The sequence below is a fragment of the Lepidochelys kempii genome, chromosome 2 (genome assembly GCF_965140285.1).
Source record: "Lepidochelys kempii isolate rLepKem1 chromosome 2, rLepKem1.hap1, whole genome shotgun sequence".
Taxonomy (NCBI): domain Eukaryota; kingdom Metazoa; phylum Chordata; order Testudines; family Cheloniidae; genus Lepidochelys; species Lepidochelys kempii.
The window spans coordinates 92,391,103-92,417,762 of NC_136381.1; the positions used below are offsets into that span (position 1 = coordinate 92,391,103).

Genomic DNA, 26,660 nt, shown 5'->3' on the forward strand with positions numbered 1-26,660 from the left:
TTTTGCACACAGGCTTGTAGGCATCACATTTTGTCCCTTAGGGTCGCCTGCTCCATGACTGGGGAGACTGCTGACGCTTACAAGAATTCTGCTCTCTGAGAACAGGATTCTTGTGATTTGCTATGCTTTGCCTAGTCACAAGGAGGGAAAAGAGGAATGGCATGACATGTAGGTTTACGTCCAGTGTAGATGTGTAAAGCTCAGCTGGGAGTGCTCAGTCGTAGCTGTAGACCAGGCTGTGTCAATTAAACCTGCTCTGAGCAGAGTTAGACAACATCGTACTTAAAACTACAGAATCCCATGAGCAGCAGGGCTTCCAATACTGTGAAGAGCAATGGAGCTGAAAAGTTAACAGTCATGGGAATTTTTTTTAAAGTTTCTTGGTATGGGTAGGCAAGGTGTGAGAGACAATACTCTACATGTTTACTATATCTATAGAGCGTTAAGTGAGATGGAGATGGGCAATTGTCAGTTATAGTAGGGATCAAAAATAGTGTCTATGATCAGGTGATCTGTGTGGATTGGACTTGACATAAAGTCTGCCTACAGTGTGGATTTTACTACATCACTTATTATTCCTGATCCTGGGAGAAAGCAGAGAGATGCCTGACAGGGCTTTGCGTTATGTAGCCACCCAGATTAGGAATGAACAGTAATGACAAATGGATGCTGGGAATCACATCCCAAGCACAATGTGTAACAGTTCCCTGGGTGAATTGTACCCACTGCTCAGAGGTACCTGATGGGTTCTGCTTACACCAGGGGTCTCAAACTCAAATCACCAGTAGGGCTACGTGAGGACTAGTACATTGGCCCAAGGGCCACATCACTGACACCCCCTACCCTTGCTGCCCCTGGCCCTGCCCCCACTCCACCCCTTCCCCGCCCCCATTCCAATCTCTTCCCCAAATCCCCACCCCACCCTACTTATTCTCTGCCTTCTCCCCTGAACGCACTGCTCTCTGCTCCTCCCCCCTCCCTGCTGGAAAGTGCTAAGCACTCCCAAACAGCTGTTTGGTGGCGGGAAGTGCCTGGAGGTAGGCAGAGAAGCGGGGACGCAGCACACTGGGGAGACGGGGAGGGGAGATCGGAGGCCCACAAGAAATAACTCCGGGGGGGGGCGAAGGAAGGGGTACAGGGAGCTTGGAGGGCTGCAGGAAATAAGCCCGCAGGCCATGTGTTTGAGACCCCTGGCTTACACTTTGGCAGTGTTTGTATAGCTTGTCATGCCAATAAAGCCTCATTGAGTGGAAATTAAAAAATCGTGTTATAACGTAGTGTAGTCTTGCCTGTATGGATGGAATAAAAAACCATGTTAGAAGTTTGTTGTGTCACTGTGCTACAGTCCAGTCAGCTAACACGGTTCTGTAACTTCATTATGCGTACTTGGGTTCTGTCCTTGCAAGAAGACCAAATGGTATTGTGACACGGACGAGGCACTATTGTTATAACTAAGGCTACGTTTCAGTCACGGGTGTTTTTAGTAAAAGTCATGGACAGGTCACGGGTAGTAAACAAAAGTTCATGGCCTGTGACCTATCCGTGACTTGTACTATATATCCCTAAATATGACTAAATCTTGGGTGCTGGGCAGGGGGGCTCGGGGTGCTGCGGGTGCTCTGGGGGTGGCCCAAGGGTGCCAGCAAGCAGTCCGTGGGTGCCAAGGGTGCTTGGGGAGGGTACACAGTCTGGGGGTGCCAAGGGTGCTCTGGGTTGGCGGGGCCCAGGATCCCTGTGGGTGATGGGGAGAGGGGGCCAGGCGGCAGCACGCAGCCCAGGACCTGCACCAGGGCTGGGGGGGGCCTTCTGGCAGCAGCCCAGGCCCCCGCTGCTGCAGAGTGAGGGGGTGCAGCGGCCCAAGACTGCCCCAGCAGTAGCCGGTGCGACTGGCCCAGGGGCTGCCCAAGCTGCTCAGGCAGCCCTGGAGCCAGTCTCACTGGCTGCTGCAGAAGTCATGGAGGTCCCGCAAAGTCATGGAATCCATGACCTCCATGACAGACTCGCAGCCTTAGCTATAACGCAATAATCCAACATGGTAAATTGGTGATGCTGCTAGTGTTGTGCTGTTAAATCATGTCTATGCTGCTAGTTTTAAAATGGATTTGGGAATCAGGCTTTCCAAACATCCAGGATTGTCCTGGAGTCTCCAGGAATTAAAGATTTATCTTTAATTAAAGATTATGTTATGTGATGAAACCTCCAGGAATGCATCCAGCCAAAATTGGCAACCGTATAAATCCATCTGTTTTTAAAAGTGGTTAATGCCCTCTTTGCATCCACACTGTGAAGTCTGCAAAGCACAGTACAAAGTTGTGTTGAATCTTGCAGGGTGGAGTCTTAAACTGCAGGAACAATGTCTGAGGCTGCAGGAACAATGTCTGAGAATCTTTCAGAATTCCAGAGGGGTGGGCGAATGTACAAACCAGGTTTTGACATAGTTAGGGTTTATTTTTCAGCTAATGTGAACAGAACTGAGTAGGCCAATACCCCTTGGAGAATGTAGAGTTTTGTATTCTTTATTTTGCCTCTCCCTGCCTTTCTGTTGCCTCCTTCCCCTCAGGGGAAACAGTGGGTTATACAGTTTCACCTCTTAATCCTCTTTGACTGGACTTTAATTTCAGCTGAGTGCTACCTATCATATTATAGAAGGGGGAGGTGCTGAGGATAATACTACAGTAAGGGCCTTATGATTGTCTCCTGATTCATTGTGTTGTAAGGATAAGTCATAACTGTTTGCTCAAATCCCTATGAGTTTTTCTTCAAAATGAAGTGATTAACTTCTGTTGTAAACTTCCTCTTGTCTAGGGCAGCCGAGCTTTATGCTGAGTTTGACAGCATTCAAGATATCCTGCCCACATAGGCTATTAGGTTCTGCTTATCCTTTGGTTCCACTGCCTGGTGAAATATGAGATAACGGGGAAAGAGCTTATCTTACATGCGTCTGAACTGACAAATATGGCAGCCCTTTCAGTAAAAAGGCTAATGCAGACGAGGCCTTTTCCCTGGATGGAATAAGAATGAGCCCCGTACTTGTCTTGTCCCATTGGCAATGGTCAGATGCATACAACATGATTTCCATAGCATCCAGACAGCCAGAGTATCTAATAGCTACCTGTCTAGTCAATACATCAGCTTTGCTGGAGCAGAGAGCTGGAGTTTGTTATTGAGACTCATTTCTAATGCATCGGGAACAAATCTTTTTACCACCGCTCTTTATTCCAGAGGAAACATCATAAGCTGCATGAATTTATTTACTTCAATGACGAATAACTGTGTCAGTCGCCTTTTTTTTTTCCAAATAAGATATTTCTCTAAAATTTCCTTAGGATTTAATTTGCATAGCTTTAGGCAGGAGAGGAGGGAAAGGGGGAGAGAGTTGAATTTGTTAATTTTTTGAATGTTACTGTTAGGCTAGCTTTAATTTTTGTCTCTGGATTGAAATGTGAGATAAGGCGATCCAGCTATGTTCCCATCTAGGGCCTGGCAGGGCTGAGTGTGTGTGTATATGAGGGGTGGGCAGAGCCCCAGGGGATGGAGAAGTAGCTGGATCCCCATTGGACCAGGCTGGATCCCCCTGTCCTATGCACTGGGAAAACGGGGCCTCTTCAGGGCAGGACTGGGTCTGGCTCCAAGTGTTGGGGACTGTTGCCATGGTTGGGGAGCGGGAGCAGGGGGCTGGGCACTGGGGTGCCATTTCTTCTGGCACTCTACTCTAAGGTGTTAACCCTTTCCCTGCCAGCACCATTGTCCTTTTCTGGGTCAGACCCCTTGGAAATGCAAGAAACCTCCCGTGGGAAGTGGCTGAACCAGAAGGAACTATTTAGTAAACCAGATGGTTTTTGCCCTAAAGCTATGTACTGGGTCATGACAGACCATCAAGGTTTACAAATTGATCCCAAGACCACAAAGGTTGGGAACCATTGGACTAGATGACCTTCAAAGTCTCTTCCAGCCCTAGATTTCTATTATTCTATTATTTTTGTGCACACTTGTGCACACACACACACACACACACTGTGGCAATAGGGTATTTTTCATTTTTCCTCAACTCTAAAAACAAGCTGCAGAGGTTTTGCTCAAACTCTCCAGACTGAAAAGAGATGAAACATGGGAAATTTCATCCTCAAAGATTGAATGTTTCAGAAAGATAGGAGTGTGTGAAAATGGCATTGTTATGGAACCTGTTATTGTGACCCTAATCGGATAGCTACCCTAACACTTGAAACAATTTCCTGTGAGCAAGGAACCTTTGCTCTCCTCCTTCAAATCCCTTTCTGAAACCCATTTCTTTCATGAAGACTTTCTAGGTTTATTCTCCCAAATGATATATCATTGCTTTGATATCTACAGATGAAAAGGCTTGTGGAAGCCCTATTATCATTGCTATCTGAATTAGACTCTGAATTCCTCATTCCTTCTCTTAGTTTTGGTAAAAAATCATGTTCACTTAAAGCATTCGCCAAATATTAAACTTCATCAACAGCAGGCCTATGTGACAGGTGCATTTAAAGAGATTTATGATCATTTTCACCATTTGGCAGGCAATTGCTTTTTATTATTTTCAGATTTTTATTTAAAAATAGATTCATGTCACCTGGCAGCGGCTGGGCTGGCTTACTCCATGACTAAAGTCCACCACCCAGTGGCAGAACTTGCTGTGTGTTATAAAGCAGAGGCAAGATAGGTTTCTACTGATGCAAAGGCAACCACTTTTACCAGAAGCATGCCCTCTTCTAATCCTACCTCATCTGGAAATCACTCTTGGGTACATCTCATTTATGCACAATGAATACAGTGTTTACTTAAAGGAGCTCTCTTTTATTAGGTATTTGGGCAGGCTAGAGTGTATTATCATCAGCCCTCTGTTTAAGAGAAGTGACTATAAGACTATGACAAGTCCACCAGTAAACGGGGGAGTGTGTGGGTCCTGTCTATCAGTTTCAGATTTATTTTTAAAATCCATTAAGTTACTAGCCCATATGTTGTGAAGAAAAGCTTCAAAATGTGAAACAAATGTAAGGAAAATGCTTTTCTGGGTCTGAGTTTGCAGGCAACCTGAAATGGAGAACAGTGAACTTCATCAGGCTTGGTTTCAGTGCGCAGGCTAAGCAGTCAGGCTGTGTGCATAGGAGTTCCTCTAAAGCTGGAGACAAGAATCCTCACTACTACACAGCAGTAGCTACCACTCCAGCTTCAGTGGTGCTCTTGCTGTTTCAGCTTTGGTGCTCTACAATGCTTGCCTACCATGGGATCCACTGAACCCACATTAAATCTCCACTGTGCCCTGGGCCAGTCTGATTAACATTCATACACTCCTCCCTGCATGGGCTCCCTAAATTCCCTCCACAATGCAAGGCAGGGCTGGGCAAATTTTTTGCTCTGGGCTGGGACCGAGGGGTTCAGAGGGCGGGACGGGGATCAGGGCTGGCGCAGGGGGTTGGGGTGTGTGTGTGTGTGTGGTGGCTTAAGGGTGCAGGCTCCATGCGGCACTTACCTCAAGTGGCATCCGGAAACAGCAGCATGTCCCCCACCTGGCTCCTATGCGGAGGCGTGGCCAGGCGTCTCTGCGCGCTGCCCTGTCCGCAGGTGCCACGCCTGCAGCTCCCATTGACCGTGGTTCCCAGCCAATGGGAGCTGCAGGAACCTCTCTTGGGGCAGGGGCAGCATGCAGAGCCCCCCTGGCTGCCCCTACGCATAGGAGCTGGAGGAGGGACATGCCGCTTCTTCCGGGAGTCGTGCGGACCAGCCCCTCACCCTGCTCCCCGGCTGGAGCTCCGGAGCAGGGGAAGCCCCAGACCCCACTCTCCAGTGGGAGCTCGAGGGCTGGATTTAAATGGCTGCCAGGCCAGATCCGGCCTGCGGGCCATACTTTGCTCACCCCTGAAGCAAGAAAACCCCTGTAACTGATTAATAAGCGGATACTCCATGGCTACAGAAGTAAGACTAAGATTTGCCCCTAAAAGACAGATAAACTGTCTCCATTCATCTCATTCATCTCAATGGGTTTGACTCTGAAGCTTCTCTGTGTGTCCCATTGTCTGAATTCATTTTACCACTAAATATTGGTACATGTCTGGAATGGTCAAGCAGTTTCACCCATCCATCTCTCACCCCCTCTGTACAAATGCACCAGGATTTGGTGACCAGTACAATAATTCTAGCTACTGACGTTCTGTATGTATAATTTGTGAAGGGAAGATTGTGTAGGGGGGAGTGGCTAGAGTTAATTGTGTGTGTACTCTGCTGTACTATTGAAAAATAGTTTTTTCACTCTGGTGGCTGTGATCTGCTCTATTTTATGTAAATTAGGTGTGGCCCTCAAGGTTGCTAGGATGGTTCTCCATTGAGCAATATTTGGTCATCCCTCCCCTAGAAGCTAAGCCAGTTTTGACATGCTGCTTTAATGTTTTCTGGCTGCAATATAGAAAGACTTAGAAATCTTTTGTTGTCATCACACATAGCAGTGAAGCATTCTCTCTCTCTCAGACACACATTATTAAATTTGTTGTACATAGACTGCAATCTCATTTCTCCTTTGCGGTAAGAACCAACAAGTCAGTGATGGCTCGGTGCTGTATGTCCTATCTGTTCTTGTTGTATTTGTGTGTATCAGGAAGTGCTGGTTTTGGCATGTTTTTCACTTGGCACACAGAGTGGTGAAACTTCAGATTTGTATTTGTGATAAAGTTCAGGAAAGAAAAAATTGTGGCAGGTGTTTCCTAGTTTCTTAGCTGCACTGAAAAATTTAAATATGATATGGCATGCTATGAATGAGTCAGTTTAAACAGCACACAAATTAACATTCCAATAAGACTGAAAAATATCAACTATCTTGTTAACTGTAGAAATCACATGGTCCAAATATTATATTGCCAAACTATGTTTTCTGCCTTGCAAAAGCAAGTGATGAATCTTATGAGTTTATACTAGTTTTATACAAGATGAAAAGGTAGAGTCCTATGCATTATTATGTAACCTAGCAGCTCCTGCAAAGTAGGAGTCGTTTCCATGGTTATTTTTCTTAAGGGGAAAATCTCATATATTCTGTATGGGGAAGACTTTCAAAGGGCAGTTGGGTGCCCAGCTCCCAGTGAAAGCCAAAGGTTTGACTGGGTCCTTTCAAAATCCTGGCCTAAATCTATTTTGTTTGAAAGCTTTCTCCCTTTTCCACCCCATTTAGTGAAAATGTTGCTTGAATTTCCCCTGGTGGTGTGCTGAAGGTGGACAGCACAAGTGGAGTAAAGTTCATTTGTAGAACTTTGATCTGACCCTGTTGATACTGCGCCTCTGCTTAATAAAGGTTAATAAAGACATCTTTTTGTGTACCCTTCTGCCATACTGACAATTTAAATTAGAAACAAGAATCTAGCCCTGCTTCTGGAATCTGATCAGTGAAATGCATGACAGCTTTGCTTATGTAAGACTGTAGGAAAAGGATCTCCATTTTTACATGTTCCTCAAGCCTCATCCCTTTCATCAGCTTTACTCTTAGGTAAGGGGGACCGCATGGTACTATTTAGAAGCTCATGTAGCAGAAAGGTAGCAGCAAAGCCATGTGAGGCACTTCTCCCTGCTCCAAGAGGTGAGCATGCTACCTCTGTTGTGCTCTCATTTCAGGCCTAGGAAAGAAAGTCTAGCTCCTGAAACCAGACTTGAAGTGTTGCCAACGCTCATGATTTTATTGCGAGCCTGGTGATATTTTGTGTTTTTCTTAAAGCATCAGCTGTTGGAATAAAGAGACTGCTTGAGTATCTGAGCTGAAAAATATGACTCAATTGCACCCTAAAGGCTCAGAAATCAGAAGGCAAATAAAAAGAACCTGATATTTGTTTTTTTAAGGTAAGCTTATGATTTCGGGGGGCCTGACTTGTGATTTTTATGCTCGGGGGTGGCAATACTGTTAACGCTGGCCTGTTCCATGGTAATGTGGATTCTAACAATGGCAAAGGCTATCATCAGGTCGAATATCTCATCCTGATCTCAATGGGATACTTGGTTGGAGTGCGACTGAGATGAATCCATTGTCTGTATTAGTTCAGTTCTCCTAAACAGAGACCACCATTCAGGCCTGTACTCTCTGCTGTTTTATATTTGTTTGTGAGTGGACAATACTGTGTGTGCGATTTTATATATAAACAGTAATTCTTTTATTCAGGGCTGCACAAGCAAAAGACAATGTGCTTTATCTGCTTACTTTGAAAGTACAAGATAGGAAAGGGCCTTATTTTGCTAAATAGCTCTACAGAATTTAGTGATGGCAGTCATTACTAGGGAGCAACATGTTATATTTACGGTATATTTACGGACAAAAATGTGGATGTTTACAGGGACTGGTGAGTTTCCCAGTACTTTCCAGTGGTGGGTCATAGGCTTTTGCACCCGCTTGCAGCAGTAACTTTGGAGTAACCTGGTTGGTCATGAAGTTGCCGTAAAAATGGCCCTTTCGCATGCATGCTGTTGTGAGGCAGATGTGGAATTCATGTGAGTCAGCACTCTCCCACCAGACAGACAGAAACAGAGTCCACAACTTTTAGGAAACAAATATCCCATTGATTAGCTCAGTTCCTTTTGGATAAATCATTACTACTGTAAACCATCCATTATAACAAGGGAAAGAAATTTCACAATGTAAATAAAACAAATTACTGTGGCAGAGCAGTTTGTGTTTCATTGTAATGTCTAATGGCATATTTCTCATAAATAGATTTTCCCCCAGTCAGACCCATCACATCTGTGATACATGTGGGCTCCATTAACCTGCACACACCAGAGGTATTCCTAGACTTATTTCCTCCCCAGCAGTGCAATGCGGTTCTGCTGTATCAGGTGGTTACCTAGGGTTAGTCCACTTTTTGTGCATGTATCCAGACAGTTTGCATGCAAGCGTTGCCAGAGAAACAACAGTAGAATCACAGACTAAGGGCCTGGAATATCACAGATTGATCCAGTCTGTCATACCACTTATGGATCCAATCATCAGTATGAATGCAATTCCTTTTATACCTCTTTAAGTATTAAAAATAGCTGAGGATGGGATTCGTGGATTTTGAAAAAATCTGATTCTACTACCATTGATCAGACTGTGCATTTGTGTTGATTCCCCCCTTCTCCCTTTTGGACAGCATTTTCCCCATGCTCCTGCTTTTAGCTTTCAAGAGTGGGCCTGAGAAAATACTCTTAAAAACTTTACTAGATGCAAGCAGTACTCCCGCTTAGCTATTCTTGTCTCCTTATGTGTGTGGCCCTCCTGTGTGGACCTCCATGCATGAATAGCAGGCTGAGTGTTGCTGTGCAGATCTGAGGAAAATGCTGACCCCAGCCTTTGGATTGTGATATGCTCACCTGTCATTGAGAAATGAGCAGATTGAACTCTTCTAATGAATCTTTAACAGCCAGGCTTGGTCTATTATGACTCTGATGCTTAAGTACAGTCATAAACATATGCTATATTTGTCCTGCAGGAATCTTCAAAGTGTTTTTGAAGCAATTGGCTTCTGTAGTAGTTATTTGCTGTCTGAAGTCTACTGCCACCTTTTAAACTTAAATACACTTTGTTTTCAGATGCTCAGTGTGACGGGCTGGACCCCCTGGGATGTCACCTGGTATGCTGGGACGCCACTGAGTCAGACTATTCTGCCAGCCTGGGCCCCCTTTAACCTGGTCTTGCTGGGCTAGGCTCCCCGGCCTATTCCAGCCAAGCACACAGGCAGGGCCACACCTAGCTCTCAGAGAGACAGAGAGCCGTTCTGAGAAGGCTCAGCTTCAGGGGCTTGCCACAGCACCCAGCTGTTCACCCCCTCCCCTTGGAGTACAAACCCAAACTTATATGAAATTCGCCTCTTTCCTCAATGTGGAGGAGGGTGTACACAGCTTCTCGCCCCACGGCACCCCAGTTAGAAATCACATAAACTGGGTTATATTGTAAACCAGAAATACATTTGTTAACTATAACAGGTTTTATTTTATTTTAAGTAGTTAAGGAGGTAGCAGACAGAACAAGACAGATTATTAAGAAAATAAAACTGAGCATGGAAATTAAACTTAATACACTAAAGAAACTGGTTACATGTGAGTTCTCTCCGTAAATGTGGTTCTAATAATCTTCTTCACAGGCCAGATGTCCTTCCAGGTTGGGCCCAGTTCTTTCCCGCAGTTCAGTCTTAGTTGTTCCAGCAGTCATCTTGGGTGGGGTAGCAGGGGAGAACTGATGACCAGGATTACCTCACTCCCCACCCTTAAATGTGATTTGCATAAGGCGGCAGTCCTTCGTTTCCTAGTTTGACCCTCCTTCCCTTACAGTGGAAAGTTACAAGAAGTCCCAGGTAATGTTTTATTATCAGGTGACAAGACCACCTGACTCTGTAGGGCCCTTGTAGCCATTTTTCATGGCTGACCCACAGGAAGACTATGATCTTTTACGGTCCATTGTCCTCGCTGATGGGCCATCCGCCCTGTCTGGCTTTTCCATTGTTGTACCTGAAGTGTTGGCAGGGGGCGTCACCCAAAGTAACATAGCTGAAATACAGATACATAGTCAATATTCCTCATTTCAGATACAGAAATGATACATGCATACAAATAGGATAATCACATTCAGTAAATCATAACCTTTCCAATGATATCTCACATGAGCCATCTTGCATAAAGTATATCTCAGTTATGTCATATTCATATCATAAGCATATTTTCATAAAGAATATGAAATGACACATCACACTTAGCTTGTAACATAGAAGACCTGGCAAATCAGTAACTCCTCCTCTTTTCTCATTTAGCTATCTTATGTGCTTGCCTCCCAGGATTTTTTAACCAGTCTAAAATGACTTTGGAGAAGAAATTTTAAAAATCTTATTTCACTGCAGCTTTCTCATCCCTTTCCCTCTCCATTCCAAGATCACATGCTTAACTTGCATATACAATGACTCATGAGATGGAAGTACTGATCTGGGCCCCAACCAAGCCTTCAAGGCACTAAAGAGCTTGAAGTTCTGGGAGTCATGAGCACAATCCTTGAGAATAAAATTCTAGGATGATCTATAATTGCTAGGATGATCCCATCACCTGCTTCTGAAGCTTTAGTACATGCTAATTATCAGCAGTCTGAAAGCTTAGTTATTCTGTTTTGGGGCTACTAGGGATTTTTGCAGATTTTAGGCTTGGGTTTGTTGTGAATTAGTCAAGACTTGAAGTTAGAAAGACTGATTTCCCTTTATAGAATTGAGGAAAGGGTGGAGGAATCTTTTGCACTTTACATATAATCACACTGACTGACATATAGTAGTCAATCATATGCAGTCCTATGGTCTAATTAAGATAACTGAATTCCATACATTTTTAAAAACAGCCATTCCCTTTTTACCAGTTTAAAGTTTTCCTTGGAGAGAGAAAATATGATAAATTCATTGGAGAATCAGGAGTTTTGGTGTCTGTTTCCAGCTCTGCTATTGTCTTGCTGTGTGACTTATAGCAAATCACTTAATTTCTCTGTGTCTGTTTTTCCTTTCTATGGGGAATATAATACAGTATTGAATTCACAGGTTTATTATGAGAACTATAGGCTATGTCTTCACTGCAAAACAAAAGTATGTTTTAACCCTGAGCTAGCAAACTCAAGTTAGTTAGCTTGATGTAAAAGCCTAGTAGCTACAAGATGCAGTTAGTGTTTACCTCGGCGTAACTAATTGAAGTCAACACTGCATCTGCGGTTTACCTTGACTAGCTGCAGTAAAAACCACGTGTGTGCCTTGTCTGCACTAAGAATTTACACTGAGTTAGATATCTCAGTTCAAAATACTCCTCTTTTAGCAGTGAAGACATAGCCAAAGTTTGGCTTTTCCTCTCTGAGCTATTCTGAAACAGACAAGGGGAAGTTCTCTGAGCCATTTTGCCTCCACTGGACAGGGCGGTTCAGGCGGATCTGTGAGGGTAGTGTGTTCAGTAGGGGGCTGTCTCCACACTTGGCATTTTCTTAGTCTCCAGCCACTGTGGTACCACCCGCACTGTTCCACTGGTGCTAACAGTAATGGAAGCACTACTGCAGGCAAGTCGCAGGAATTTTTATCACCTGTGTTAGTGAATGCTGTTCAGAGCAGATCGAGATGATTAAAACACTGGCAGCCTGTGTATATACTTAGCTCTTCTGCAGTCAGACCCACTGGTGGTAGTGCGGCAGTGGGAGATTTACAAGAAATACTAGTAAAGCTGAGGCCTCGTAGTCCTTGTTGCTACTGTACAATGGGGCAGCGTACACGATGTAAGCCTCTGCTTCCAGTTCCCAGCCAGCACTGGTAGATAGGCGGAGCCCTGAAATCTGACCACATCCCCAAGCCTTAATTCCCAAAACTGATAATATTGGTATACCATATAATTTCAGTAAGAAAACTATCTCCTCCTACTAATATTTTCAATCTCTGATTTTAATCCTGGTTTCACACCTTCATGTATGTTGCAATGTTAAAAAACCTAGTTTAGCGTGTCAGCGTGGTCTATGTAAAGATTCTCAAAGAAGGTCTGTGCATTGTCCAGCTCTGTGAAACCTTTCAGTTAGTGTTGTTTGATAATGTTTGATAAAATATTTTGATAACGTGTTAATTTGCAATGAGTTTCTCACCATTGTCTCTCTCTGGCTGTTTGCTCGCAATGCGGGATGATGCAAGTGAATAAAGTACCTGGCATGAGACTCACTGAAGTCCCAAAGGGTCTTCTTTTAGTGAAGCAGTGAATATTCCGTTTTGTGTGTAAAATAATGTTAATGGCTTATTTAGCAACATGTATTTCAACTGCCTGGCTTTTAGTTTTCTTTTGAGGGAGGATTCTTGCATATGCAGACATTCTAGCACCCGCTGCTAATTCTGTCTACCTCTCTCTTTTCACTCTCGTCTAAGTTATTTCCATGGAAGGATAATATATTATGTGATCTCTCAGGTTTTTAATGTATCTCTTGATTCATCTCTTATAGTTACTTCTTGAATGGGCTGTAGAAAAACTTACGGCTGAATCCATCCCTTACTGGCTGGAGCCACTCTGGGAGTGGTGGGAGTTTGGGGGAAGGTTGAGCAGTGCCATTGTGTTCCTGTGAACTGAACTATTAAGTTCACAAACCAAATCATAGAAGATCAGCACAAACTCTGTCATGACTTGCATAGCACAGCATTGCATTTATTGTCAGGACAAGTGTCTGAAGAACACAATTTTTTCCTTTTCATTCTTTATTATTATTATTATTATTACTATTGTTCTTTCTTGAGTTCAATCTCGCCTTTCCTGATAATTATACATCCTGCTTCTACAACTGATGATTAGATTAGCTAATCAAACAGGCAAAAAGCAGTGAAATATGATCAAAATAAAGGGCGGAAGGAGTTGTGCTATTTTCAGTACAGATGATTTGGTTCTTGAGGTTTTAATGGAATTAAATGGAGGATTGAATTAGCCAGTGATTGAATTTAGTGGAAGTCACTGTATACTGGTGTTTAACATAACAGATCCCTGCACAGAATTTTGATTCTCAACCACCCCTTTAGGGATGTTTTCATAGTCTGAATAGCCCTGGGCAAATTATCACAATCAAACTTACAGCAGCTTTTTCATGCACACAGTTTCTCATTCCATGTGCATCTATACTAGGAACTTCCTTACCTATTTTTCAGCAATGGCATGGCTGCACCATTCTTACCAGAAGTGCAAGCTCTAGTGTAGACAGAGTGCAGGTATTTTTCCACCATATCATCTAATCCTGCTTGCGTGACAGTGGTAAAATGCCTGTGCCCAGCCTGAGCTAGCATTAGTAGACCTACAGAGGTGCAAGTTCAATAGTAAATATCCCCAAAATTGCCAGTGTATACACAGCTAGGGATGCTCTTGAGCCAGGCAGATATGAAATGTGGGTTGGTTTTACAGTGTCATGCCCCAGTTTGACTACTTGTTCCATTACAGGAAAACAAACCACCACCTGTATGGTCTGCACATGGGCCATGTGGGCTTTGTGACTGTGGATCAAGCACACCTTTGTTTGTCTAGGAAACATGGTTTGGAGGCAGCTCTTTAATTGAGGCTTGAAATGAGTAATGTTTTTTTTAAATCAAAAATCAATTTTCACAGTTTTTCCTCGAAATGTAGAACAAAGAACAGCTTTAGTGGCAAGTTAATTTAGATGTCTGTGCACTCTCCCTCTCCTGCTTTAAATTCCTCCTTCAACTCACTTCTTCAGGCTTCTGTCACTAATATCACACTCATGCTATCTGTTCACTTTCCCCAATCACTGAAACAAAAATAAAATAAATATTAAAAAGCAAGACACACAAGTTCCACAAGTCTGAATACCTTGTAAATGAGAAGAGCAGTTTTTCCTTTCCTCGTAATATGGGGATTTCTCTGTATCTTATGTGTGAACTCCAGGGCCAGATTTACCAGAGTTGGTGCACGGAAGTGGGAATCCACCACAGAGAAGGGCGGATCGAGTTGCCTGTTAGAAAGGGCAGTTTAGGTGATTACCAGGACTTTAGATGACTCGCAACCAGAGGCTACCATGTACCCTTCTCAGTCAGTTCTGCCAGCCTTCTGAGACGAACCAATCTCCTATAGCTCACCTTAGATGAACATGTTTGTTGCCGGTCTCCAGCACACAAGCTTACCTCCCCGGATGGAAATCCTACAGCATGGGTCTTCCACCAGGCTGTACATCACAGGAAGATGGCATAGGCCATGGAGTGAATTTGTCCACTTGTCTTTTTAATGCACTGTAAAGCACAGTGAACACTTATGGTGCTATGTAAATAATAATACTGTCATTGTGCCGGTCTAATTTGGCTTTCTGTGCTCAAGTGTGTGTTATATATTTCACAGCACAAATGAGATAAAATTCACCCCAGTGCAGAGGCTTGTCATGAGTCTTATGCACTGTGTACTTTTTCTACTTAAGCCCTCAACATAGGGGTGAATTTCCACCATGGTGAATAACACCATTTTATACCAACTTTTGCACTTTAGCAAATACTGTTTACTTTTTACAAGCTTCATTGAATTTTACAAAGCATAAAAATAAGAACAGATTAGAGAGGTGTCAAGACATGAGCCACAATAAACCATGTCCCCACAGGACCTAAGTAAAGAGACTAAGAATTGGTAGCAAATATCAAGTAAGCTATTTGCCTGTAGGATTCCAAATGTTGAGAAATGAAACTGTTTTGTTATACTTGAGTATACTATCACTCATGTTTGTAAATGAAGAAGACAGTTTCCAGTCTTGTGGGTTCCATGAGAGATTTTTGCATAGGCAACGCGAGTCTTTCGTTTGGGAATGCTACTCACAGGAGCGCTAAAAGCTCCCCAGAAGTTGGGGGGGGGAGGGCATCGGCACCCAGACTGTGGCCCTGCCCCCTGTTCCACCCCTCTCCCTGATGCCCCACCCCTACTCCCCTCTTCCCCTGAGGCCCCACCCACCACTCCCTCCTCTCCACACTCTACCCCCTGTCACTCGCCCTTAAGGGGAGGGGCGGAGTGGGGGTGAGGCCGTGGTCCCCTCACTTCTAAAGAGCTTCTGGCACTCCTGCTCGCAGGGTGCAAAGGCAGCGGGCCAGTGCACCTCCAAACGGAGGTGATCTGCATTTGGCATTTGCCCCCTGTATCGCCAGCCTTTTTTATTTGGGGGAGGCTTACCCTCCGCAGGCCTCTTACATGCACAGCTCTTGGATTTTTTTAAGGTATGACTGAGTGGAGAGATAGATCAGTCAACACTTTCTTTACAACCTCAATGACATCATACTGGGTTAATTAGGTTTTGCATTTGTCATTTAACATGCTAGACTTATAGTGGTTCTTTGAGGAACATTATGATTCAATATGCTAAAGCCTACTTGATAGGGTTGCCAACTGTCTACTTACACAAACCCAAACATCCTTACCTCACACCCTGCCCTGAGGCCCCATCCTTTCTCTGAAGCCCCACCCCACTCACTCTATCTTCCCTCCCTCCGTTGCTCACTCTCCCCAACCCTCACTCTCTTTCAATGGGCTGGGGCATGGGGTTGGGGTGCAGGCTCTGGGCTGGGGCCAAGAGGTTCGGAGTGAGGGAGGGTGCTCTGGGCTGAGCCTGGAGCAGGGGGTTGGGTGCAGAAGGAGGTGCAGGGTGCAAGCTCTGAGAGGGATTTTGGATGCTGGAGGGGCCTCCAGGCTGGGGCAGGAGGTTGGAGTGCAGGAGGGGTGAGGAGTGTGGGTTTTGGCTAGGCGGCGCTTACCTCGGGCGGCTCCCGGGTGGCGGTGCTGCGGGGCTAAGGCAGGCTCCCTGCTTGCCTTGGCCCCGTGCAGCTCCCAGAAGTGGCCGGCATGTCCCTGCGGCCCTGGGGGAGGGGTCAAGGGGCTCTGCGTGCTGCCCCTGCCTGCAGGCACCGCCCACGCAATTCCCACTGGCTGCAGTTCCCAGCCAGTGGGAGCTGTGGAGTTGATGCTCAGGGTACGGGCTGCGCATGGAGACCCCTGCCCACCCCAGGGCCACAGCTGCTTCCGGGATCAGTGCGGGGCCAGGGCACGTAAGGAGCCTGCCTTAGCCCTGCTGCGCTGCTGGACTTTTAGCAACCTAAAATCTCCCGGTTTGGCTTCAGTAGCCTCTGGAAGAGAAAGCCCAATTCCGGGAGACTCCCAACAAAACTGGGAGGGTTGGCAACCCTACTACTTGAGGGCACTTTCACCGGAACACATGTTCTAGTTATACAGCTCACTACAGACTCTTCTTTCAAATAAAGGAAATGGTAGGAGATAGTAGGTCCACCAAGCCTCTCTTACAAAATGTCTATTGCTAGCTAATCAGTTGTTTGTTGCCCCTAATGGCTCAGAACACAGAAACACTTACTTCAAGATTCTTTAATATATAGGTCATTAACACAATATTATTCTGAGGAACTTCTTGAAGATCTGGTTACACCACTTATGGATACAATACGCTATAACGGTTTGTCACGTGGGTGTTGCGTGCACATGCACAATAACATTTAATTAAAATAATGTTTTTGGGGGGAGTACAATATTTAATGCCTAGATGAAACTGACATATCAGGCTTTTGGCACACCTAATTGTCACCATGACAAAATATGTTATTCTGTACTGGAAGAGAAACCCTTCAAACATGAGACACAAACATTCAAAGCAGTTTCTTCAGTTGTAGGAGAGCAAAGGGAGGAAGCATTTGAAACTGCCAAATAATTTTATTTCCCACTTATTTTTTTAAACCAAGTTTCTCTGAAATCAACTTTGTCATTTTTAAAATTTAAGTTCAGAGATGATATTTTGTGTGGCAAGTTTCAACGCAGAGAAATTTTTTATAGCTGAATTGTAAATCCCAGGGACAGGAATTTATAATGGCAATGCCGATTGACCTTAATAGTAGCTGTTAACAGGCACAGATGACCCACAAAAGGAAAGACCACACAACAAAACCATGCAACAAGGATATATAAAATGTATAGGTCAATCTATAGAATTAATTCTTTAAAGCCAGTGATAAGACTCTGAACTTTAAGTTGACCTGTACTATATTACTTCCCTCTATTACTACTGCTGTAGCTCATTACTGTTAGCAATGCTGCAGTTGATAATATTCAAGTTGGACAGCAGTTCATGAGTATATGTTTTAAAACCTATTCTAACATTCCATTAACCTCTCAGGAGAATATTTTATATGATCCATTACCATTATGCCCTCTCCTGCCCCCCAAATGCAGTGTTTGGGGTGTGGATGTATATATAGTCTAAGCAAGATGAATCCTTGACATTCTTAAAGTAATAAATCACAAATTCACATTCTGCAATGCATAACCAACCCACAACTATTTTACTTAAGTTGTGTGTGTGTTCAGGTGGATTGCTGGATCAGGGCCATAGGGCTGGCAGTATTGAATATCAGCACTTACAGAAAAATATAGTGCTAACAAACTACAAATCCAGGCAATCAGGGAGGCATTATGGTCAGGAGACCTGCTCTGTTCCTAGTGGATAGGAGACCTGTTCTATTCTCAGTCCCACTGATCTGCTGTGTGACTTTGAACAAGTCGCTTCATTTCTCTGTGCCTGTTTCCCCTCGCACTCTTGTCTGTCTTGTCTGTTTGGATTGTGAGATGGTCAGGCAGGGATAGTCTCATGCAGTAGCTCATGAAAGCTCATGCTCAAATAAATTGGTTAGTCTCTAAGGTGCCACAAGTACTCCTTTTATTTTTGCGAATACAGACTAACACGGCTGTTACTCTGAAACCTCTCATGCTCATGTGTTTGAACAGTGTCTAGCAGGATGGAGAACCAGTCTCGGTGCATCGATCTGGTCAGTAATGCAAGAGAAATAAATAGTATTACTAATGGGAGGAAGGAGGACTGACCAAACTGGCTATGCAGGCATATTTAGGGGCTCTGTAAGCATTTTTAAAAATATTGAGCTGAAAAGCTACTGGAGGACAATCATATGCCAGCCTATATATCTGGCAGGGGTGAAACACTGTTACTAAATATTAACTATAGGTGTTCACATACAAACAGTACTGAGAACAAGCCATGCCAATAACTTGTTAAAAATGGAATGTGTATAGAAACTACTATTCTTCCCTCTCTCCCACTCCTTTAAATTTGGAAAGCGGATGAGTTCATTTAATTTACAAAGGTCAGATCCAGTATGGCTACTCCGGTATTCAAAACTAAAAATGGAAAATAACTTTTTATTTTAGCTACAAAACAATTCTCATGATGGTTGTCCTTTGGCAATATTACACCAGGATATTTCCCTATTTTTTTGTTAGCCATAATTACACTGTAACTCTCCCTACAACATAACATAACAAGATTGCAGCTAGTTTCTAAAGGTGTCTTCTATGTGGCTCTGTATCTGTCAGCCCTGAAAAAGCATGGGATAAATATGTTTGGTGATCAATGTTTTCATTGATACCTTTTAAGTCCATTGGAATGAGCTGGACATTCTGGATGGATAAAGAGGAAAAATAGCAAATATATTGCTTAAATGAGTATATTCTTTTTTCAACAGCTGGCATGTATAAATTTAGAACCACTCAGAATATACAAGGGAAAAGTGTTGATAAATCAGAAATAATAAAATGTCTGAATAGAATGTAATAAGTATCATACCCAATGTCAATTAAAACAATTTTTGTTAACATTATTTCACTTGAGAAGGTTCAGAGAAAAGAACTGTATTGTTCACAGAGTGTGATTTGGAGGGAAGATTAGCAGTACAGTGCTTTTATCTCCATCCAGGCTTTGACTATGCTTACGTTAGTAGCATACAGTAGAAAACTCTGTGTGTGTGTGTGTGTGAGAGAGAGAGAGAGAGAGCGCGCGCGTGTTTCTAGTGTGCTTATGACATCCTCAGTTTCCAATGCGGAGCTTAGTTAAAAGAGCATGTGTTAGCAACTCCCAATAGTTGGAGACCTCTGGCAAAGAGTGAGACAGAGGGAGGGAGCATTAGCAGTCTTGACTAAAGTAGTGAGTGCAGTGTTCTGGGCATGGAATGACGCACGTATTGTGCTGGATCAGAAATGCGGAAGAATTAGAAGCCTCTAAGTGTCAACTAGTCTTGGTTTAAAGAGCAAAGCAGCATAGCTACAAAGCTGTTATCTGTGTGGTGCTGGTAAGATATACAACCTTCTTTGACTTCTCTCTCGCTTGCTCGTTTTCTTCCCTTCCTCCCTCCCATTTTCCTCCCCTCAAGGCCTACATAGCACAAGGCTTTTGACAGGGATCAAGGGGGAAACAATTTGGTTGGCCTTTACAGATTTTCTTTTTAATTTTTTTTTAAATCCTTTTTTGTTTTACATTTAGTCTGAAGCAAAAAGATTGTACTAGTCAGAGTTGAAATGCTAGCTCTTTTCTTGTCTCTGTGTGTGTTTGTCTGTGTGTGTGTATGAATACACACGCAGTCTATGTATGTACATTTTTGAGTAAACAAGAGTAAAAGTCCATTTCAGCTGGCCTGAAGATATGAGGCCTTGGAGAGACTATCTATTTCCACAACAGCCCCAAGTTCCTGTTACATTACATGTTGCTCTCTGCTGATGGCAGTTGATAATTGGTAGCCACAGTCTGTGGTCGGAGCGCAGCATTTTGTCTAGCACCTGGGCTGGGCCCTGCTGATATACAGTGGAGTGAGAGAGAGAGACACACACACAGAGACAGAAAATAAGCTAGCTGTAACTGTGCAACTCTGAGTGAGCGGCCTCAAGGGGATATTGCCTCACTGCATGGAACTTACCTGAGGCTGACTGGTGATGCTGTGTGTGCTGGGGGGGTTCACAGAGAGGCTTGAATCCCTGTTCCAGAGGACACGATTATGTCCAGTGAACAGCGTAACAGTACAGCGTTGAAGGATGCTCAGTTAAAAGACCTGTTATTGGAAAAAGGTACTCCAGTTTCTGGTTGTATTTTTTAAATATTTATTTAATTTATGCATGAATCAGATTATTGTAAATTTGATCTCTGACTTCTATCTGATCTGCCAAGTTACAGTATTGCTGTATCAGAGCTAGTCTTATGAGCAGACGTGTATACATAGAAGGGAGCCTATTATATATGCACACAGTTGTTTGTACAACTATCTCTTTAGGAAAATGGTCCAGGCATTTCTACCCACTTGAATATAAATAAGCTACTGTATCCCCTTTTCTAGTCTTAATTTATTCTCATAGGAAAGTGTTTTCAATAAATACACAATAGCCTTTTTTGCTGCATATTTGTGAAGTAAAAAAAAAAATTCCCCTGGAAAAACTGTATTACTGATCTTGTCTTCTTTATGCCTGTGTGTGGGTAAGTAGATATAATTTTTTCCATGCTCAATTTTTGAAAACCAGCTTTACTAGGGGATGTGGGTGGTGGTGGTTAGGAGGACGTGCCTCTCACATTTGCTGTTAACTAGGGAGCCTGGGTGGGGTGGGAGGGTATGTGATATGACTGTATGCTGGCATACATCAGAAACTGCACTAATTGCCTTGAGTTGTGTCAATAAATGTGGACTACTTGTGCTATTGTCCTTTTTCTTCTGTTCTAATAACTAGCAGGGGGACAAATTGGGTACAGGAAAGGATTAAATATCTTCCCCCCCGCTCTTTGAAAATAAATTGTTACCCTTGAAAATCTAATGGGGTGTTTTCTTATGCTCTGTTTTTCATTTTTGCGTCATAAAGCCAAATTTGGAAACAGTTTGTGTGTACATGCTGTAATAGAATACATTGGTTTTATTATATGTGACCATATTTTGATTATATTTTTTTATTTGTAAGTCTCTCAAATGCATCAGATCCTGAAACATTTATTGAGAGAAAGGAGGTATTGCCCTTTCATAGAAATACTGGGCCCTTGATAAATTTGGAAGACTCAGCCCTTGGCAGATATAGAACTAAAATGTCATTCCAGTGATCTCTACATTCTAGGAAAGTCTAAATCAACATTACTTGTTTTGCATGTTGCCCTTTAGCAACAATTTCCACAGTAAATATATAGGCAAAAAAAAAAAAGTTGTGAGTATGGAGATGCTCAAATATCTAGCCTTTATATATTCTGTAGTATAGTAATTGTCTTCTGTGTCAAGTTTGTAACCTGCAATTGTGACCTATGGCAAATTGACCTTATCCTAAAACACATACGTAATGTCTGTGTTTCATGCTTTTAGACGTTTTAGCTATCAGTACAATGACCTGAGAAAAAACTGACAAACTGATTGTTGTATGTGGAGTTCTTAGTGGGAGTAATGGGAGGGCATAAAATACTGAAGAATGAAAGTGTGTGTAGGAGTTGATTGTGTTATTAATGAATGGTCTATACTCAACTGAAAAGAAAAAATAAATTAAAAATGTAATTGCATTGTTAAAAGAGCTTTTAATCTTGGAATAATTTCAGTTACACCTACTGTGATTAGCAATGAAATTAAGCTGCTAGACTTCTGTTTGTATGCCCTTGTTCATAGATAACTTCTGACAAGTAACAAAACGTTGTAGCACAAGCAGATATAGCAGCTATTACTACATGCTAGCACTGGCAACCTTGTAGTATGCTTGCCTCTTTGCATTTCTTGAAGGTTTGTGATGGTTTTGTTTGGAAGAGATTTTAGAAGCTAAAAAGCATGGTTTGCTTTCATTTGCAGTATAGGACATTTTGAAGAATACATATAGCAATCCTCTTTTCACTCAACTTTTAAAAATCACCCTGGAAAAGAAAGATATAAAAGGAAAAAAGTCCCCTTTTTTTCCCCAGTGTATTTACATTTCTGCTTTTTAACTTTGTTAGCTTCTTTTTTGCCTGGCTAAGATTTTCAAAATTGGGAGCCTAAATTTGGGCTCTAAATCCATATTTAGGCATCTTACTAGGTGGTGTCATTTTTCAGAAGTGCACTTTTCCCTTTTTACCTGTGTGGCAGCCAAAGATGTGCTCCCATAGACTAGACATTCTCTTTGAAAACTAGAGCATCCCTTGTGAGTGATGAACTGTTTCCATAGAAATGTAAGCGAATGCATAACTCCGAAGGGCAAATTCTTCCCTTAGACACACCCATGCTGCTCCAGTAAAGCCAGTGGGGTTGCATAGGTGTAAGTGAGGGAAATTTTTGCCTCTAAATAACAATTTTTTAGTGGTACAAGATAGTAGTTTGCCAAAATGGCAGAGTTTGTAATGTTTACATTATAAATAGCATCATTTTCTCAATTGTGTCTGTGCTGGCTTTCATTTTTAACCATGCTGGACTTTGCATTAGTTTGAGGTACCAGAACTCAGTAACTCAAGGTAAAATCCTACCAAAGACCAGGCACTTTGTAGTTTTCATACGAGTTCGCAGATCGAGGCTTTCCTTTAACTCTTTCAGTTACGTTCTATCAGCTGCAAATTGTTAGCATGGCTGAGATACGGGAAACAAAGTCTTGATTCCTCTCTCTGCAGTATCAACTCTGATCCTGCTGGAGATCCCAGGATTGTCCTCACACTGTAGGATGTTAATAAAAATAGCCTTTCCCACTGGGATCACTCCAAAGGACTGTGCCGCCTTCTTCTTCGGGAAGAATTACCTTTGTGGAGGCTGCGGTGAGAGTGCATCATGAAGTGTCTCTTAACCTTTGATTTGCAGCTACTCAATGGCCTAAACTCTGTTAGTGCTTAAATGTGCTCTCTGCATTCTGGTTGGGGTGCAGAGTTCTTGACAAAACTGATGTTTTAATTAATTTAAAAATGGCCATCAATAAATAGCTTGAGACAATTGTCGTGAGACACTGAATGTTTGCAGAGTATTGTTGTGGAAAACAAATGTTCTGTGTCCAGGCTGATGGTTTTTCTCCCTTTTATTGTTTCAGCTGAACTGGAGTTTGTTCAGATAATCATTATAATCGTGGTGATAACTGTTATGGTGATAGTGATCATCTGCCTTTTGAACCATTACAAACTCTCAACACGCTCTTTCATCAACCGACAGAGCCAAAACAGGAGGCAGGAAGAAACTTTGCAGCCGGTAAGTCCAACCCCCTTCATCCCATCCTCCTCCTCCTCTTTCATGTTGGTCTCTTTCAGGGCTTAAAGATATATGAAGTTCTGATTATAGGCAGCCATGCAAAAAACTTCTGGCGTCAGTTTTATCATTCTCTGTTAGTGAGTTAGTTTTTTTGCCATTGTGTGTATTAATGAAAAAAAGAATCAGTGCACGATTTTAGAATTTCACTGCACGGCTGTTTTTAGGCACTGCTCTGTTTTATATAGCAGCTTTTTCGTGCTTCATATTTGTCTGGTGGTGCCAGAATGTGAAAGCCCTGACTACTGCTTCTACTGCATGTTTTTAGTAAATTTTCACCATATGGAAGGTGTTGCAGTGATGACCTGGGAAGATTTGTCATTTCCTGTTTATCCTTAGAATAGATACAGCAGAGGCAGCAGCAGCAGCATTAGCTCCTTACCAGCTACTGGGGAGAATGTGAAAAGCCTGACATTTTTCTCTCAGCTAATTCCCTTCCATTCCCAGGCTTGTCTCTGCTATCTGGAGGGGGGAAAGGCATCAAACAAATGTCTTAAATCAGGAAAATGATATATCCCCCAATTGGGGAGAGTCGTGACATTGGTGGGGCTCAGTAACTGAGTAAATGCCTTTTTGTAGTTCCTCTGGGTTCTCCCTTTCCCCCTTGTTCTGTTTAATGTCATTTTCACAGTTGCAGCACATGTGGCAGCCGTGCCATCGAGGGTCCAGAGATGTTGCAGGCAGTCCCTACTAATGCCCCTCATGTTTCCGGTGTCCATTAAAGGCAATGGCAAAACTCCTTTGACTTCAGTGGGGCTAGAATTTTATGCCAAGAGTTTGATGCTTAGACGAAAGGTCCCACATGTAACCCTAAGGTCTCTCTTCTGTCTTCTAGAGCACCTCCTAATGGTGAAAGGAGAGCTCGCTACCTGTGCCCATTGAGCTCTTTCAGCTCAGGTTGGCAGCAAGAATGCCATTTATGATGATAGTTTTTGTGATAAAGACATCATACCCCCTTAGGAACTGGGTTGAAACCACAACCTTATTTCACATGCCCATTGAACATCCAGTGTCCATCAGATGATGATGACTTTCAACCACTACTGCATTGGGCTGGTTTCAAACCACTGACTAGAGGTGTATCTCCTTTCCAACCGACTGAGCCACCCAAGAACTTGCTTCTTTTTTACATCTGTTTGTAACATGATTATACATTTGATCCAAAGGGAAAAAACTTGTATAAAGTCCCAGTTTTATGTTTTTGAGTGAAGTTAGTACTTATGGAAATGACGGATGAATTATGCTAGTTAGGGTTAGACACAGTGCCAGCATTCTCACTCCCCACCAGTACCAGCCCCTGCTGTTCTGGTGATGGGCCTCTTCTGAGCAGAGAGAGACACTGTCTCAACTTGTGTAGTGATTTTGTATTTGTAGGTGAATGGGGACTAAGCTTGACGCTATCAAACGGGTGACCTAAGTCAGCATTGACCCACTGTTCCACCTGGCCCTCTCACTCACGGTGTCATTTTAAAACAATGTAGTAAGTCCCTAGTAAATTCTTCTTTGGTAGGACAAATTGCATTCTTTATTTTTTTGCAGATGATTTTGGTTCTGAGGGGGCTATTTTATATCCTATAGCCTAGGCAAACAGATGCTGTAAGCATCTCAAAATATATTCCCTGCCAACACACACATTACAATGTTAGTGTCATGAGATGACAACGTAGTCCTGAAAGACACAGTGCAAAATATGGCAAACTTATAGTCCCTGGAGTTCTTCTTTACAGACCACCTACATTCTGTTGGTATCTGGGGGATCTATTTGTTCTTGCACCTAAGAGAAGGAGGAGAGAAACTGTCTTATTGAGAGTAAATGATGTAGACGTTCCCTCTCCCAAGGTACCTCCAGAATATTGTATTCTAACGGGGTTAAAACAAAATCAGAGGTCTTAAAACTTTTCGCTCACATACTTCTTACTGTCTGGAGAAATCATTTAGACTAACTTGAGTATTTTTCTTAAATGGACACCATGAATTTAAACTTTTTCAGACAGAAGTATGATTGTTTACCTACAATTGCTAGAAGTACCCCTGAAATAACTAGAGGAGGTTAAGAAATATTTTTTATCTCCCCCTTGTTTTAATGCAGAGTGCTGTCAAATGCATACAATAGTCCATTTCAAGATTTGCCTTTTATAGTCAATATCCCCTGTTGTTTGAGTGGGTCTTGGTCATAGGAACTATGGAGAGAAAAACATCTTTTTGTAAATAAGAAAATTTAATTTGGTACTGCGGAGAGAGGAGCAGGCATCATGCCTGAAACAATTTTTAACTCATTTTTAAAATAATAACTAAATTTCTGTTTGATGGTACCCTTTTAAATAATGATAATCCCAGTCCAGTAGCTGGGAAGAGTTAAGAAACTCTCTGGGATGGGGTTGCCATCACTATTGTTCATTTGGGTTTCTATTCAGCCAAGAACTTTACTTCAAATGATTTTTCCATTTTTGTAGGGCACAACAGGTGATGCTACTGGGATGGTCCCTAACTAAGGCCTGATCCAAAGCTCACTGAGTCAACAGAAACATTCCCATTGACTTCCTTGGGCTTTGGATCAGATCCAAGGTTGATCCTGCAAACACTTGCGGTATGTCTATGTTGCAATCTAAGCCTGGGATTCAAACTGAGGCTCAAGCCTAAACTCCCTTCCATCTACACACAAATTGCGCTAACCCAGATCTCGGACCCAAAGTCCGAGGACCCCACGGCGGTGGAGGGTCTGAGTCAAGCTGGGACCCAGGGTTCAAGCCCTGTTGCTTTGCAGTATAGACACAGCCCCACTAGCTTCATGCTCTAGGAATCCGCCAAAAGTATCCCCCAATCCCCTGGGCCGACTTCCTTTGTTCTCTGGACAGTCAAGTTTTTCCACACTGCACCACAAACAAAGGGCTAGAGCAGCCATATTTTGGAAGGGCACTAGGAAATCTGGGATATGGGTGGTTGGACACCGGTCCACATAATGCACTGTAAATGCTGGAGCCCCAGGTTGGGATCCAGAGTTTAACAGTTCCTGACCTGGAGTTACAAATGAATATGGATGATCAAGCACTAGGTTAACAAACCCGGGGTCTGCTAACTTGAGTTCTACTAACCATGGGCTTATACTGTAGTGCAGACGTATCCTTA

The 26,660-nt window shown here is 43.0% G+C and overlaps 1 protein-coding gene across 10 annotated transcripts in view; it reads left to right on the forward strand.

The window, feature by feature from the left end:
* Positions 1-26,660, forward strand: part of LDLRAD4 (low density lipoprotein receptor class A domain containing 4) — a 427,294-nt gene that overhangs the window by 389,797 nt on the left and 10,837 nt on the right. For 8 of the 10 annotated variants that reach the window (XM_073331676.2, XM_073331675.2, XM_073331677.2 and 5 more), the window contains one exon: positions 23,323-23,477. In XM_073331676.2, the coding sequence (XP_073187777.1) occupies positions 23,323-23,477 (155 nt within the window). Of the gene's footprint in view, positions 1-19,443; positions 19,623-19,903; positions 20,392-23,322; positions 23,478-26,660 lie in introns of those variants that run through there. The other 2 variants (XM_073331683.1, XM_073331682.2) reach the window with 2 other exon arrangements.